A 16,167-nucleotide genomic window follows, 5' to 3' on the forward strand; every position below is an offset into this window, starting at 1 on the left:
TAGTCCGATGGTGCAAGGTCAGGGCTATATGGTGGATGCATCAAAACTTCCGAGCCAAGCTCTCCCAGTTTTTTCCGAGTCATCAAAGATGTGTGTGGCCTAGCATTGTCCTGATGGAAGACGACACCCTTTCTGCTGATCAGTTCTGACCGTTTTTTTTTTTTCGATTGCTTGCTTCAATCTCATCAGTTGTTGACAGTAAAGTGTAGAATCAATCGTTCGAGCAGGCTGGAGCAGCCCATAGTGGATGATTCCTTTCCAATCCCACCAAACACTCAGCATAACCTTTCGAGACGTCAATCCTGGCCTTGCGACCATTTGTTGAGATTCACCACCCTTGCACCATGATCTTTTTCGCACATTATTGTCGTATTTGATCCACGTTTCGTCTCCTGTTACCATTCGCTTCAGAAATGATTCGATTTCATTTCGTTTCAGCAAAGAATCGCAGATGTTAATTCGGTCCATTAAATTTTTCACAGACAATTCATGTGGTACACAAACATCGAGCTTCTTTTTGTAACCAGCCTTTTTTAAATGGTTCAAAACCGTTTGATGATGACTTTTTCAACCGTAGGTCGACCGGAGCGAGGTGCATCTTTCACATCGAAATTTCCAGAACGGAAGCGAGCGAACCATTGTTGTGCTACACGAACTGATACAGCATCGTCTCCGTAAACTTCACAAATTTCATTGGTGGCTTGCGTGGCATTCTTCCCTTTTTTATACAAAAATTTCAAAATATAGCGAATTTTTTCATTATTTCCACTCATTTTTGAACAGCTATAACTTTTTTTCAACTTCTCCGAATTTAATTTTTTTTTGGCTAAATGAAGGTTAGAATGTCACCTTTCTAACGCCATATGACATGACACAATGTGATTGGTAGCACTGGAGATAGATGACTCCAACTACATCTATTGACAAAATACGAAAAGACTTTTTCGACTACCAATATCTTCTAATTTTTTTTGTCACATTTTTTGGAAGAAACGTATGCGTGGGATTTCTTAGTACTAGAAATTCATTTGCGATGTTGATTTTGCTCATACCTTTTTGCTAGAGAGCGTAGAAGCCAATTCAAGCTTTTTAATACTTGAGTAAGCTACTTTCCCATTTAAAAGTAGGAAAAATCCGGTTTTTTATAGTCAATAGCGGAGGGTTTTGAATAAAATAAATATCACAAAAGAGTTTCCCGCACTAAAAAAACATATACAAACTTTTTTTTCAGAAAAATATAACACAACAAAAAACAAAAACTAATAACTTGTAACTAAAATTAAAAGAAAGGAGGTTCAAAATCCATTTTACAGCTTGCTTTTCTGGATTTTTTTGTTCAGTAATGCCGGTAAAATACTTCAGTAGCCGAGACAAAGTCGGTCATAGCTTTTGAGAACAAATTAAGGGGTCACGGTGGTCTAGAATTTCAAAAATTCGATTTCTTTTTTTCGATATTTCGAAAGTAAAGTATCTTAAGAATATACTGTGAAATGTTAATGCGGAAATTTCCAATAGTATAGCTTCTACAGCCCATTTACTAGGTAGAGGACGGTCCGCGCGCGCCTGTACCTCAAACTTTAAACGCATTTATCTCGAATGGACCTTTTTTCGGTCTGGTGTTGTCAAAAAATATATGTTGTTCAAAACATCAATTGCTATCGCCCGCACTAGAATCATATTATTATTTAAATTATTTCGTATTTTTTTTATAAAAAAATTGAAAAAAAACTATTTTTAGAGTGTCAAACTCAAAACCGCGCCAGTTTGTGAAATTTTTTTTATTATTCTAGTACGGGACATAGGTACAGTCATACTGATTAATATATTTTTTTGGTTTTTGTGTTTCAGATAAATAGAAGAACCAAAATGGACAACACCGTCCAATTTTTCGGGAGGGTCAACTTCAGCGCCATTTTTAAAATTATTAATATTAAAAAAAAATTTCGTTTAATTTTTGTGAGCAAAAAAATTAAATTAAAAGCCTAACAAATTTAAATATCGTTTTACGTTTTTTTATTGTAAAAAAAATTTCTGAAAGTACCCTAAATTTTCGAGCTCTAGACCACCGAGACCCCTTAACCAGCCTTAATGTTCATTCATAAAATTAAGTTTAACATATTTTTCTGGTGTGCGGAAATGCAATAAAAATTGCGTAGATTTTTGAGTATTCGGATTTTATGCACTATAGTATATATTATAATTTTTTTATGTTCGAGTGTTACCTATGTAGGTAGGTAGGTTATAAGGTAAGAGTACCACCGGTACACTACAAGTAGTACTAGAGTGCTGTTTTGATACCATAATGTAGATAGGGATTTTCAAAAAATTAGAGAAATTAAAGGCAGAGAAACCCTCTACAGCCATACAATGCTGTTGATGTAGTGGAGGAAAGAAAAGGGATCTAGGCTGGAGAACTGCCACAGGCTATCCCAAAAAGGCACACTAAGGAACCTAAAGCGCCTGGACGTCAGACTCTGACATTTGCAAGGAAAGTTGCTTTCTCTCCAGGAATCCCACACTTCTGCAATGGGTGTTGTACGGAAGTCCAAGGGTCTCCGTATGAGTTCCGATCAACCAGTGACCGCTGAATACCGCTATAAGTTTGGAAATTAAAAGGCGGGAGAGCCTCAGCAGTTTAAGCGGCCTACTTCTGTCGAACAAAGGCCAAAGGGTTTTTGAGATAGCAAACGATAAGATAGAACTCTAGATAGATCTGTCTTGCTTTTTTAATAAAAAAAAAAGAAAATTGTGCAGTTTCCCTTTAACAACGGTCAAAGGGACACCCCTTTTTGGCAAACTCATTTGAAATTTCATTTCTCTCTTTGACTCTATGCACTGGAACTCAGATAAGATAAATGTTTTCTACACATTCGAGACGTTTAATCTCCTCCTCATAAGAGTTGACGAGAAGCGAACTGCTACATGGCGACAACAGATCCCTGATCGCAGGTTGACTATTGGAAAATTTGTTTATGTGAAGTATTTTGTATGACTGCAGTATCCTGCAACTTTAAAAAGTATCAAAAATACAAGTGGGCAGAATGCTTTAGTCTTTGGTCTCAATAAGTTTCTTCTAGTTTCCCATACAGATCGCAATCGACTCATTGTGAAATTTCACGGATAGCTACACCCTGGAACCATAGGAAATAATAATATTAATAACCGGATGGGTCTATTTACTGAAATGGATTGGCGACAATATTCGGACGGTAACAAGACGTATCAATAAACTTTATATAAATGTTTGGCCAGGAACTGTTGCAATCACGGATTCTTATCCTTCAAAAGTACTTGAGTACTTGAGGTTAACGGCAGAGTCCGACCTTCTTGGACACATTTGATATAACCCTAATACACATGAAGGTTGAAAGTCTAAGATTCTAGCGTTGCACTGAATTATAAGCTCATGTGATAATGAAATTCTTACATACACTTCAATGAAAAACAAAAAAAATATAAAAAAATAGAACTGAAAAAGAGTCTATTTTCAACATTTATTATTACTAATTACACTAGTCTACAAGGAAAAGTATCCGAAATAATTTAAACTAATATCTGCTTCTCTGTCCATGCAAAATTCGGATTGATAACTAAAATTAATTTATTAGTTTGAGTTTTCGAGATATCCTAACCTAAAAGTGCAAAAAACCCCATTTTTGCCCATATTTGAGGTTATGTAGCCTTGCAGATGTTTTCTTTCACCAAAATTAAAGGATGGCATCTTTAAATACAATCCTTCTTTTTTCAAATGGCGTTTTGTTTGCTCAAATATCATTTTTTTTCGCAGAGATATCGCATTTTGAAATTTTCATGTTTCGAAATTTTCCTACACCTGAAAATCGATTAAGATAACATAGACATGATATAGTCGCTTACTAATTTTCTTGGGTTTGAGGGCCTGAAATATATGGATTAATAGTATGTAAATTTGGAGTTTGTGGGAAAGCCTGCTTGCGGTTATGTGGGTTAGCCTGCTCGCGGTATGATAGGGGTGGTTTCTAGGGGTTAGGGCTGTGTGTGACTCGGTACCCAAAGGTTAGATAGTGTAGGGATGTGGTGAGTCAGCACACTTATGGTGTGAGACAAAATTTTAAGAAAAATAAGACTCAATTCAAGAAAATTAGTAATCGAATATATCATGTCTATGTTATCTTAATCGATTTTCAGGTGTAGGAAAATTTCGAAACATGAAAATTTTAAAATGCGATATCTTTGCGAAAAAAAATGATATTTGAGCAAACAAAACGCCATTTGAAAAAAGAAGGATTGTATTTAAAGATGCCATCCTTTAATTTTGGTGAAAGAAAACATCTGCAAGGCTACATAACCTCAAATATGGGCAAAAATTGGGTTTTTTGCACTTTTAGGTTAGGATATCTCGAAAACTCAAACTAATAGAGCAATTCTGAGGCCAGATTTGGATTCAGCGCATCATAAACCTTCGGAAATATATAGTCTGGTTTCTGGGTCTGAATGTTGGTTAAATTTTGTCGGCCTGTGTTATTTGAAGGGGGTATAAGCAATATAACTGTAACTTAATTAGCGCACTGGCTACTAGGGCCGTTTAAGAACTATTGATGAAGCGACTTTCCAAACGCCGCCGAAGCTGCTAGTTTTCTATACAGATCTGTCTCAATTTTTCAAAAAAGTCATTTGTTATTCCATTTACACTACTTACATTTATAAAAAGGTTACATTTAAAATCTAGTTTTTCTTGTTGAATATAGCATACTTTATTATGCAAGGTGGCTCAAAATTAATCACCCTATCAGAAGTTTTCAAATTTTGGAAATAGCGGTGCACGACAGCTGTGCACTAGACCACTGCAATACACAATAGGCAAATTTAAAGCCCTTAAGGCGAATTTTCCAGAATTTTTTTTGAGAAAACTTTTAAATTTATTGATCTAAAAATTTGTCAACATAGGTAAAAGATATTTTTTTAATACTTAGTATTAAAAAAAAATAATAAAAAATAAACAAATTTGTAAGCATTGATAAGAGATATTTTTTAATACTTAGTATTAGTAAAAATATTTATTTGGAAAGGAGCTACAGCTGATCTCCGGGAGCTCCTCTCAAAAAAAAAAAACGTTTTGCGGTGACCATTTTATCTCTGAACTGGATCCTCTGAAGATTTCGTTAAAGTAATGTTAAATCTAGTAATCAATCGATGGAATATGAAAAATAAATTAAGGCGGTGAGAAAAATCTTGGATTAATTACTAAAAAATATATTTAAGAGGCATGTGTTACAATTTAAGACTACTCGGTTCAGACGTTTCCGAGTAATGTTGGTCACCGACTTTGAAAACACCGTTTTGAGAAAAACACGTTGCCGCCCCGGCGTTGTTCTCTCAAGCACTCTGAAACGCCTTTTCAAATTTGCGTGGAACTTCGAAAATATTCACCGGAACGATATAAGATTTTCTTAAATATATGTGTGTATATTAAGATCGATAAAAATCGATTTTTTGAAAATTCTAACTGTATATAACCCCTTAAGATTTCCATCACGCAAAATCATTTTCTTCTTATTTAGTGAAAAAGTAATTGCATGCTTAATTGTGTGCCACCTTATACAAAAGCTGAAAATATTGAGGATTCATAAAAAATAGAAATCAACTCAAACTGCAAATTTTGTTGCATCCATTTTATGCCTGGTAAACCACAGCATTAATTTTTATAAATTAAATCTCAAAATCCGCATTTCGTTAATTAAAACTGTATTTCATCATTTTCTCATTGCCTATTTTCACATACAACTACCGCTGATTAAATCGTACGAATTAATTTATGCTAAAAATAATTAAATTACTTTCCTTTTCATCCATTTCATATTGGCAATCAAAAAAATATATAAAACAAACAAAACCTGATCAATAAAAAATGTCAACGCACTGCAAAAACTTCTGCTGTGTCCCAATACACTTTTGACTCGTTTGCCTTCGTATGTTCACCGCCCGCGGCTGCTTTTCGATTTCCGACTCTGTGCATCTGTGCTCGCTTATCCGTCTTTTGAACAGCTCATATGGTACGCGTCGATGAGAATGGCTATCCAGTGACGTATGAGGCGCGCGGCCTTGCAGAAAACCAAATGTACGAATTCTGGGTTTCCGCTTCGACCTCGGTCGGCGAGGGAGAGCCGACGTCTGTGGTTGCGCAGGCCACAAATACGCGTGGTAAGTCAATGTTTGTGTGTATGCGCGTGTGTATGTGTGTGTGTTCATTTCGACCACTAGCCGCCTGATTGATGGCTTTGTAAGTATGTTAAAACGCGAAAGCAACAACAGCAAGAACAACCACAACAGCAACAGCAGCGACAATCGCAGCTGCTATCGAAAATTGAAATCAGCTTTAAAATATTATATTACTTACTATGGCATTGATACCGATTTAAAAATGGAAAAGGTGAAACGCACGTAATTCGCTTTAATTCATTTTGGGTAAAATCAACACCCGAGTGATTATTTTCGTTTTTATTTAATTGGTCGCCAATGTCATCGGACTTTTTATTTGTGTGTTGTGCCACTACGACGCATTTTTTGAGCTTAATTAAATCACCGGCTAGTGAAATCGAGATGGGCTTTTAATTTTCACACTTAACCAATGCATAATTAAATTTCAATTGTACTCCATTGCATATGAATTGCATATGTGTGTATGTATGCACCATGTGTATGTATGTATGCACGGATGTCCTCATATGTTAAGCATAGATGGAACATGGATATATTTATATGTAGAAGTATGTACATCTGTGTGGAAATGGTTGTACATTGTTATTGTTGTTGGTATTTTATTTTCAATTTACACACTTGATTTTTTTTCACTTACAGCTCCTGCACGCATCGCTTCATTTGGCCAATTGGTGCGCAAAGCTGTTGGTACTGGATTGATTTTAGAATGTTTAGCCGTGGGGAATCCGACACCGCGCGCCAGGTGGTTGACAAGGGATCGACCTGTTACCTTTAGTCCCTTTTATGAAGTTACCAATGAGGGCAATTTAAAAATACACCGTGAGTATAAGAAAAATGTGTGTGTGGTCTTAATGATGTTGATAGGAAACGCAAAACAAAAAAAAAAACAAAAAGCCCCAAAAAAATTTAACTCCAACACTGGCGCAAATTTCACTGTAAAAAACCTACGTGAAACAAATTTTAAAGCCATTTATCACTTTATTTTGCATGATTTCTTACCATTACTCTGATTTGTGCTGGAAATCTATAAGACTATAAATATCTGTTCGGCTAATCTATAGACATCTCTGGGATTCAGATGAGTTTGTTAGTTATCGGCTTGAAAATTAGATTAAAGTTGATTTTATGTAGGCGATTGAGTAGTAAAGTTCTCTCTCGACGAACAAAACTAACACTCTACAAGGCTCTCATCATGCCCGTCCTAACGTATGGCGCAGTAGATTGGACGATGACAATATTCAATGAGGCGTCCCTTTGAGTGTTTGAGAGAAAGATTCTGTGGAAGACTTTTATACCTTTACACGTTGGTGACAGCGAGTATCGCAGGCGAAGGAACAAAGAGCTGCATGCTTTACGACGACTTCGTTGGCTGTTGGCATGTCGTATAAATGGAAAGATACGCTCCAGCTCTGATAGTATTCGATGCGGTCGGTACGAGCTGGTGGTAGCCGAGAAAGAGGAAGGCCTCCTCTGCGTTGAACAAATCAGGAGGAGAAGGACTTGGCTTCACTTGGTGTGTCCAACTGGCGCCGGTTAGCACGAGAAAGAAACGACTGACGCGCTTTGTTAAATTCAGCCAAAATCGCATAAGCGGTTACCGCGCACATTAAAAAGCAGAAGAAGTATAACATTTTAAAATTATAGTATTAAAATTTTCAGAATTCTTCAACTTATAACCCCACATGCACTTCAGTAAGCAAAGTTAGGTTAGCTTTTGATATCGGCGAATGCGTTCAGACCGAGGCCAAGGTTCGGTGTTGCTACGATCATCCATCTGTAGTGCTTGGCATGGAATTTTAGCTCGGTGGCACATATGGGTCTAATAATAATCTCAGACCCATGATGAGTGGATGTGAGGGCCAGATCTTCAGCTTTAGAATTTCGACTAGATTTGTCGTGTTGCCTTATAAATAAATTCTGGCGATCAGCTTTTGTTTGACTGTTCAAGGAAGATTATTTTATATCAAAACTTCCAAACAAATAGTGGCGGGCTCGAATTATACCAGGTTTTGTTGTTAGTAACGACGGTTCAACTGTTATAAATTTGTGGGGTGGCATCTAGACTGAGTGGTAATAAAAGTTTCCCAGCAGTTGAGAAGTTTAATAAGCGAATCTCTAATGGAGAAGATAAACACTAGTTGAGGTTACGAGAAAATTTGAAAAGGACCTCTGCAGCGGCCAAATGAGACCTTCTGATACTGCATTCACTTTCTACTATTTTTAGCAAAGTTCAGACAATTTGTTTAAATGAATGTACTAGCAATGCCTTTTTTATTTTTCGCGATCCCAAAATTTTCGGGATGCCGCTATTATGATCTCGGACTCTCGGGACTAATCGCCGAATTCAAATATTCGTTACTTTGCAACTACTTTGGTCGAAAAAAATTACGTCAATATTGTTTATGAGGCTCTTTTACTATATAAGAAATAATAAATAAATGGGATCTAAATATGACTAAAGTGAAAATTATTTGCTTGGTAACAAAACATAAGACGATTATTAAATTAATGAACTTAATGAGAGTTGAATTGATGGCAATTGATGAATAATGAAAGCCGCAGCACTGGTTTAGTGTGATGCGATACTTGGAGATAATATCTACATTTTCACTGAACGCCAGGCGACGATAAAATCCCTCACAAAGCAGTAGACGATCTGCAAGGTTGCCATGAACGAAGCACGTCTCTTAATAAAATCGCGGAGTCATTTCACCTAATGGTAACATGGGTTGCGGGGCATTGCGACATTGAGGTGACTGCAGAGCCGATGAACTATCGAGACTCGGCACCAAGTGGGCTGAGGAACGCACAGATAATGACATAGGCAGGCCCTTGCAAACATGTAAGCTAAGTAGCTTTGAGGAAATCGTAAGAGCAGTGAATGAAAGCTGGCGTAATGAATCCACTTGCTGAATCGCTCGACAATTGTGGCCGACTCTCAATACTAAACGCACAGAATCTCTGCTAAGTCAAAATAAGCTTAGCTAAGTCTTAGCACACTGATCTCAGTTATAACGGGGCATTACCTAATCGGCAGGCATGCCCAGAGGATGAGTGTGAAAATATATTACATGACTTCTGTAGAAGCTGCCCAGATGAGGAAGAGGGAGAGACGATCTCGTACATTCTGTCTCAATGTCTTGGCTTCATCAGGTTTAATATTCTTAGTAGACAATTTTTTAATGAATTAGAAGATTCCAATTCTGTAGAAATCAGGGATGTTCTAACACTGGTTTTAGGAGATATTGTGAGAAGTTCCCCACGCATCAACACAATGGGCTATGAATCTGAGTGTGTCCCACAGGACAACCAGTTCAACCTATTCTAACCTAAATTTATACGCATTTGATAATACCTTGGCATTTACATATCTCGTTACACCTTATTTTAATATTATTTGCTATACCACATATTTTTTAGTCTTTGGATTAGTTTTGAACTCATCTGATTTATAGCACAAAAATGTTGCAAGCGCCGGGATTTCCCATGCTGCTTTTTTGATATAAAAGGGATTTTTTTGTCTCCACTTCATATGCTTAGTAGGAAATTGCAGACCCCCAAATTTTTGGGGCTTAAAAAGATTGATATCTCTAGACTATTACAGCCAAGAGAATCAAAACCAAAACACCTTTTTGGAATGGATGCATGTGGAGCAGCTATTTTGCATAAGCTGGAGGAACTTAAATTTTCTGTGACAAAACGTAGAGAATTTTGGAGCGGTGAAATCTTGTTTCCCTTTTTCATCACCGGATTGAGTCTGGCTGCATTACAATTTTTTCTAGAGTGTCCCAAAATAGAGCTACAGGTAGAAAGCAAAGAAAGCTCTTGCGAGTTTTTGCTGGTGATGGGCTTAAAAGCCCGTGAATCGCATACACACAACCCCTTGCATCTTGTTGAGTTGATATTTTATTGTAAAGGAATGCTAATAATGCATAACCGAGTGAACCCTTTTGTTTACAGCGAATTTCCAGAAATAGTACCTAATGTTGCTTTGCCAGGTGAGATTTCTACAGTCTCAGCTTTTCACCATTTTAGTTCATTTGACACGGATTTTAGTTCCTCTCGCTGACTATAACAAACTTTGCATAATTGGTATTCCGAACAACAGAACTTCGACCAGATGCCACAATACCAAATGCAATCTCTTCAGGCTAACTCATTTCTCTGCCCTCACCAGCGGCTGTCTACCAAAATATTGCAGTGACCAGAATGATTGAAACAATTCGAAATTTCTATCCACGTTTATTTCGCCATTTTCGCGAAATTATTACAGCGCCATGCAATAGTTTGGCACATATTTAGAATCCTACAAACATACCAACACTTATTGCTACTAAATGTGGCCTTAAAATATTCAAATCTAATAACCTTTCAGTTTTGTAAATTAAAATCCGCTTCCCATCAAATGCCCTCCAATTTCATTTATTATTCGGACAATGCGCTTATTTCCGCCTGTTTTCGCTCTTAACCCACTTCGGCAGCCTGTGAATACTGGTGCATATTTTTGCCTAGTCAAGTGGACGTAAGCACTCAGTTGAGCAGTGCCGTGTCGAATTCCAATTATCTGTAAAATAAAAATGCAATTTTCCATGCAGCTGCACACATTCGCAACCTTTTCTATTTAAATTTATTTTTCGTTACATGGCACAACCACAACGCAACGCAACGACGTCATACAACACAATAACAAATACGTACAAATAATATTACATACGTTGGTTGAATAAATTGAATGGCCAATGGCAACCCCGAAACCGAACTGGTCAACAGGCGTGGAGGGCAGTCTGTCCGGAAATTACACTTGCACAGCGAATAATCTGTTCGGAAGCGATGAGATTCAATATCAAGTGATTGCCATGAAGCCACCCGCCGCCCCACAAATAATCGTACAATATGCATCTGCCGATAGCATACGTGTCAGCTGGGATCCGCCGGACGATGGTGGTGCCCCATTGCAGGGCTACACCATCTCATATCGCATCACAGGCGAAACATGGGCACAGACCGAACTAATGCCGGAGAACAACGCTTACACGCTAACTGGCTTGAAGTGTGGCAATCAGTATATCATCAAGATGTCGGCGCATAATATTGTTGGCGACGGGGTGTCCAGTGAGGAAATTAACGTCTGGACCAAGGGCAAAGGTAAGCGAACTCTGCGGGAGTGTGGGTGAGTAGAAAGGTGGATGAGAGGCTAAAAGTGTGTATGAGTGAATGATTGTTGCGGTGACATACTAAATGATTGACTGCGTCTACAGAAGGCTACTTAGTACTTTAGTGAATAAGCAAAAGAATGATGAATTTTATGAGAAATGGTTGGAAAAGTTTACTTTTTGATATGTCTTGGAAACATTTTATCATTTAATACCTAAACTACTAATACTTATGAAAATCAAGCAGTCGAAAGCAGACCGAAAATATAGCTGCCATTATTGCGAAATGGTTAACCTCTAAGTTGGAGATCGGTATGGGCCTTGCAATAATACACTTTAATGTAATGCACTTTTATTGGCTTTGACGATGTGAACAAAACGTCTATACTTCCCACTTCATACTAATAAGGAGAGTTTAATATTTTTTAATTAGATATTTAGGAGTGAGGCATAAAGGATCAAAAACTAAATTTTTGTATACTGGAAAGTTTCAAATAAATATTAAATCTGCTATATCAATCGGTAGTTACACTTTTGAGGGGATGGTTTTGTTCAAATATGTTGGATCTATCATCTCTGCGGACCAAACATCTAAACAAGAAGTTAGTGCGAGGCTCCACGCGGAGCCAATTGGCTTCTTTCTAAGCCAATGAAGCTGAAACTCTATAAAGAAATAATTAAACCTTGCGATACTTATGATTCTGAAACTTAAAGGATGCGTAAAGTGGATAAAGAAAAGCTTAACAAATTTTAGCGAAAAATCCTAAATCGCATCCTTGGACCAATGCGGATACATCATGTCAACTATAATAGTCTACGTTACAACGATGAATACCTCGCTGAAATAAACGACTTCAAAATCGCCGACTACATCAAGCTTCAGCGTCTTCAGATGGCTGGACATTAGGCCGGGTCGATTTGTGGGGAGGCAAAAAATCGCCCATTGCTCTGTGAAAATCATATTCTAGAGATCAAAATAAAAAACTTTGCCGAAGGAACCATACCTCTAAAACGAATTCTGATGTCCCCCAATTTGGGTCGAACTTTTTAGTTTCTTTTCTATAACTCACTTAAATTAATTTCTTCATTTACATATGTTCTGACTAAATAAATTTCTTAAGAGAAAAAATAGATAATATTATAAATAAATAAAAATAAAGAAAAAAACATAGCCATTTAGCTGATTTTTTCATGTAAAGGCCAAAAATGGTGATATTTTTAAATTGGGGGTCATCAGAATTCGTTTTAGAGGTATGGTTCCTTCGGCAAAGTTACTTATTTTGATCCCTAGAATACGATTTTCACAGAGCAATGAGCGATTTTTAAATCGACCCACCCTACTGGACATGTTCTGAAGATGGACCCCAATGAAATTTCAGAAGAGATCTAAAACAGTAAGCAATTTATGATGACGCCAAGACCTTCTACTTTTTATAAGGCACATATACAATAATGAAGCCAAGACCTTTGGACTGAAAAATCTGGAGGATGTCTGCAAAGGATCGACACTCTTGGTTGAAAGTAAATTTACCCTTTGTTGAATAAATAAATTGCAAATTTCCCGCACCACCAGTTGCCATACACCCCTACACCATCACCCCACAACTACCATATTTCCCTCTTAGAAATACATTTTCTTTATTCAACGCTACAACAGATTTCCGCCACACAATTTTCTTTTCTTTGATAAGAAAAATGTAAAATTTGCGCACTATTTGCATAAATTACCTTTCCCCAAAATTCTGGAGGCTTGTGCATAGGCCCATTTGTGAAAGCCATGCGTTTTTGCCCATGTACCATGAAAATTAATGACTTCTTATCAGCAACTCTTCCATAATAGCCGACTTTTCTTATGACTCTTCTGCCAGTTGAAGCACTAATAACTATTTTAAACTTATTTCTTCTTTCATCTTTCACTTTTGAAGCAGTTACCTTTGCATTTTTCTTCTTAAGCTCTATATTTCTTGATATTGCGCTTTTCTCTTTCTGTTATTGGTCTTGAAGTTATAATTCCGTTATTTCCGTAGCTTCGAATTTCAATCCGAACTGTTGTCCATGCCATACTTATTGTTCTTCCTATTTGCCGATATTTTTGCCTTCTTTACACAATTTTTTATGATCTTCCTCTCGTCAAAGACAAATTTCTTTTCGCTTCCATGGTCCACACAGAATCCTATTGATATTGACCAATAAACTAATGGCTTATTAACTAAAAATAATAAATTCCTAACAAAATCGTCGTAACAAAAAATATGGTCCGATTATTCCACTGCTTGGCAAGGCACACCAAACCGACGCTTTGTTACTGTGAAATGATTTTTTAGTAGTGGGTTCATTCCTATAATTGGTTCCTATAGATGAGCGGCAGTTTTGCTTACCTATACTTCCAAATGCAAATAGGCTTCAGTACTCCAAAATATAATGATTGTGTTAGGAAATTACTCCAACATTGTCTCGCAGAAATGTTTAAGTAAATTTTGAACCGGTGAAGTCTTTGCTCCTTCCTTAATATTTCATGCACAACAGTTTTTGGAAGTCCCAGGGCAGCCTCTCTCTTGCGCTTGGACTTATTTAAACTTGAACAATTGCAATATTGTACTTGATTTCTTTGCCCACTTGAATATAGCCACTAACCGATAAGAAAAAATAATAACAAATAGGGGAATTTTTTTTTACATTTATTAATAAAAGCTGAATAGTTTGTGTTACCTTATTTGCCTCTTCGTTTATAAATTACTTCGTAAATACGTTGATGAATGGATTTGTAAAAATTCTCCAGATAACCTAATATCCTAATGAAATTTAAGACCGGACCGTTTTAATGGTTCGAATCTTCAAATTGTTGCCCATTTTCATAAACCTTACGAGCACGCCATACCCATAGATTTTCAAAAATGTTCAGATCGGCCTATCCAGATTGAACTTCTTTATAAAATACTCATTTTTACTATTCACCGGGGTCGTTATTTGTAACAGCACTCCAAACCATGTGGTTCCTTGCAAAATCGAGGTATCGTTCTTTGCGAAATTTATTCAAAGGTGGTTTTTAGTGTGTAATTTTTTATGCCGAAGATGTGGCGCTTTTAGAGTAGCCCTTCGAACGTTGGATTTCGCGGCTGCAAGATTTGCAGTTTCTTAAATTTTCCTGTTAGAAGGGCGGAATTTGATGCATCCATAAAGTTTTTCCGGTTTCCTTTGTTATCAAAGAGATCGCAGTTCTACCTTTGTAGAAGGAAGCACTTCGTTTGGACTACGGCCAATCTAGCGCTTAGAAAGTCCCCCTGAGGTCATGATATCGACATGTCCCATTTCGCGATCTGTTAAACCTTTTTATTTTCCTATTTTATTAGAATTACGAAGTTTTCGAACCACAAAATGAATGCTTAAAAAACAATCCCTTTTCACAGTTTTAATGCGCAAATAATGTAGGCTAACTCAGTGCCTTTATACAAGTGAACCAATAAATCAAGCGTAGTATTGCAGATGCTGAAGTTTTACTGCTGCGAAATACCGTTAGATGGAATACTATTTTCATGCATGGCTATTATCGTGCAAAGTACAGTATTTACTTGAATTTCTTCAAATCCTTGTGTGGCTAGATCAAATGCGGTTGGTTCAATAACCATTTCTTTCCTTAAAAATTATTGCCTCTAATAAAAACCGGATCCTGCAAAATACCATGTTTTGCGTAACAGATTCTGCGTAAGATTTTTGAATCTTTGCACGTTGGCAACGGCGAATATCGCAGGCGATGGAGTGATGAGCTGTGTGAGCTTTACGACGACATAGGCATAGCGCTGCGAATAAAGATGAAGCGCTACGTTGGCTGGGTCATGTCGTCCGAATAGATACAAACGCTCCGGCTCTGAAAGTATTCGATACGGTACCAGCTAGTGGTAGCAGAGGAAGAGGAAGGCCTCCTTTGCGTTAGAAAGATCAGGTGGAGAAGGACTTGGCTTCACCTGGTGTGTCCAATTGGCATCGGTTAGCATGAGAAATAAGCAACTGGCGCGCTTTGTTAAACCCGGACAAATTCGCGTAAGCGGTTATCGCGCCAATTAAGAAGAAGAGAATAAAAACCGGATACGCAGATTTATGTACATAGCAGATGTTTTCATTTCATTTATTTCAGATTTACTCCACTTATATGTATGACATTTATTTTAATTTAATTTAATTATATAAAATACATAAGTTAGTATGTAAATATGTTAAATACTAAAAGCAGGCATTCATATTTACATTTTTCTTATATAAAAAAATTCATTAAAAAGTATTTTTTTTTTTTTGTAAATAAAATTAATTATTTACTTACATATATTTTATTAAAATAATAGGCTGTCAACATAATTCAGGAATATTGCGGTTGTAGACCTGTGCCAACGCATCAGCAACAATTTAGGTTAATCGGATTATAAAGAGCACTCAAAATTTTGTACTCATTTGTTTATGAGTAATAATGAGCGATAGTGGTAGAATTGTTGATTACCATTATTTGCATTGCATTCGAATGCGGTGTTTACGATGTTGGGGTGTTGCGATATTTATACACTCAATCATATCCATCACTGCATGCAAGAACCCGACAAGGAAATGAGTTGTGGTGGATCAATCCAATACCGCATTATTTTCAAGGGAACCCTAAAAACGGCAAGTCCTGCAAGTATCTTGTGTATCCTAAATAATAAACCTCAAACACTTGACTCTCTGAAAGCTAATATTCGGGAGTAAATCAACACCGTAACCTTTCTGAGGCGGTTACTCTAAAATGTTGCGGAAAATGCAGAAAAAAGGAGCCAAATGTGCGCCATATTCT

General features: G+C 36.9%; 1 protein-coding gene across 3 annotated transcripts in view; it reads left to right on the top strand.

Moving 5' to 3' along the window:
* The window catches only part of LOC128855192 (cell adhesion molecule Dscam2), a 274,245-nt gene that overhangs the window by 231,176 nt on the left and 26,902 nt on the right, over positions 1-16,167 (top strand). For all 3 annotated transcript variants that reach the window (XM_054089902.1, XM_054089903.1, XM_054089904.1), the window contains 3 exons: positions 6,025-6,180; positions 6,838-7,017; positions 10,969-11,343. In XM_054089902.1, the coding sequence (XP_053945877.1) occupies positions 6,025-6,180; positions 6,838-7,017; positions 10,969-11,343 (711 nt within the window). The remainder of the gene's footprint in view (positions 1-6,024; positions 6,181-6,837; positions 7,018-10,968; positions 11,344-16,167) is intronic.

This window comes from Anastrepha ludens, chromosome 2, assembly GCF_028408465.1.
Source record: "Anastrepha ludens isolate Willacy chromosome 2, idAnaLude1.1, whole genome shotgun sequence".
NCBI classification, from domain to species: Eukaryota; Metazoa; Arthropoda; class Insecta; order Diptera; family Tephritidae; genus Anastrepha; species Anastrepha ludens.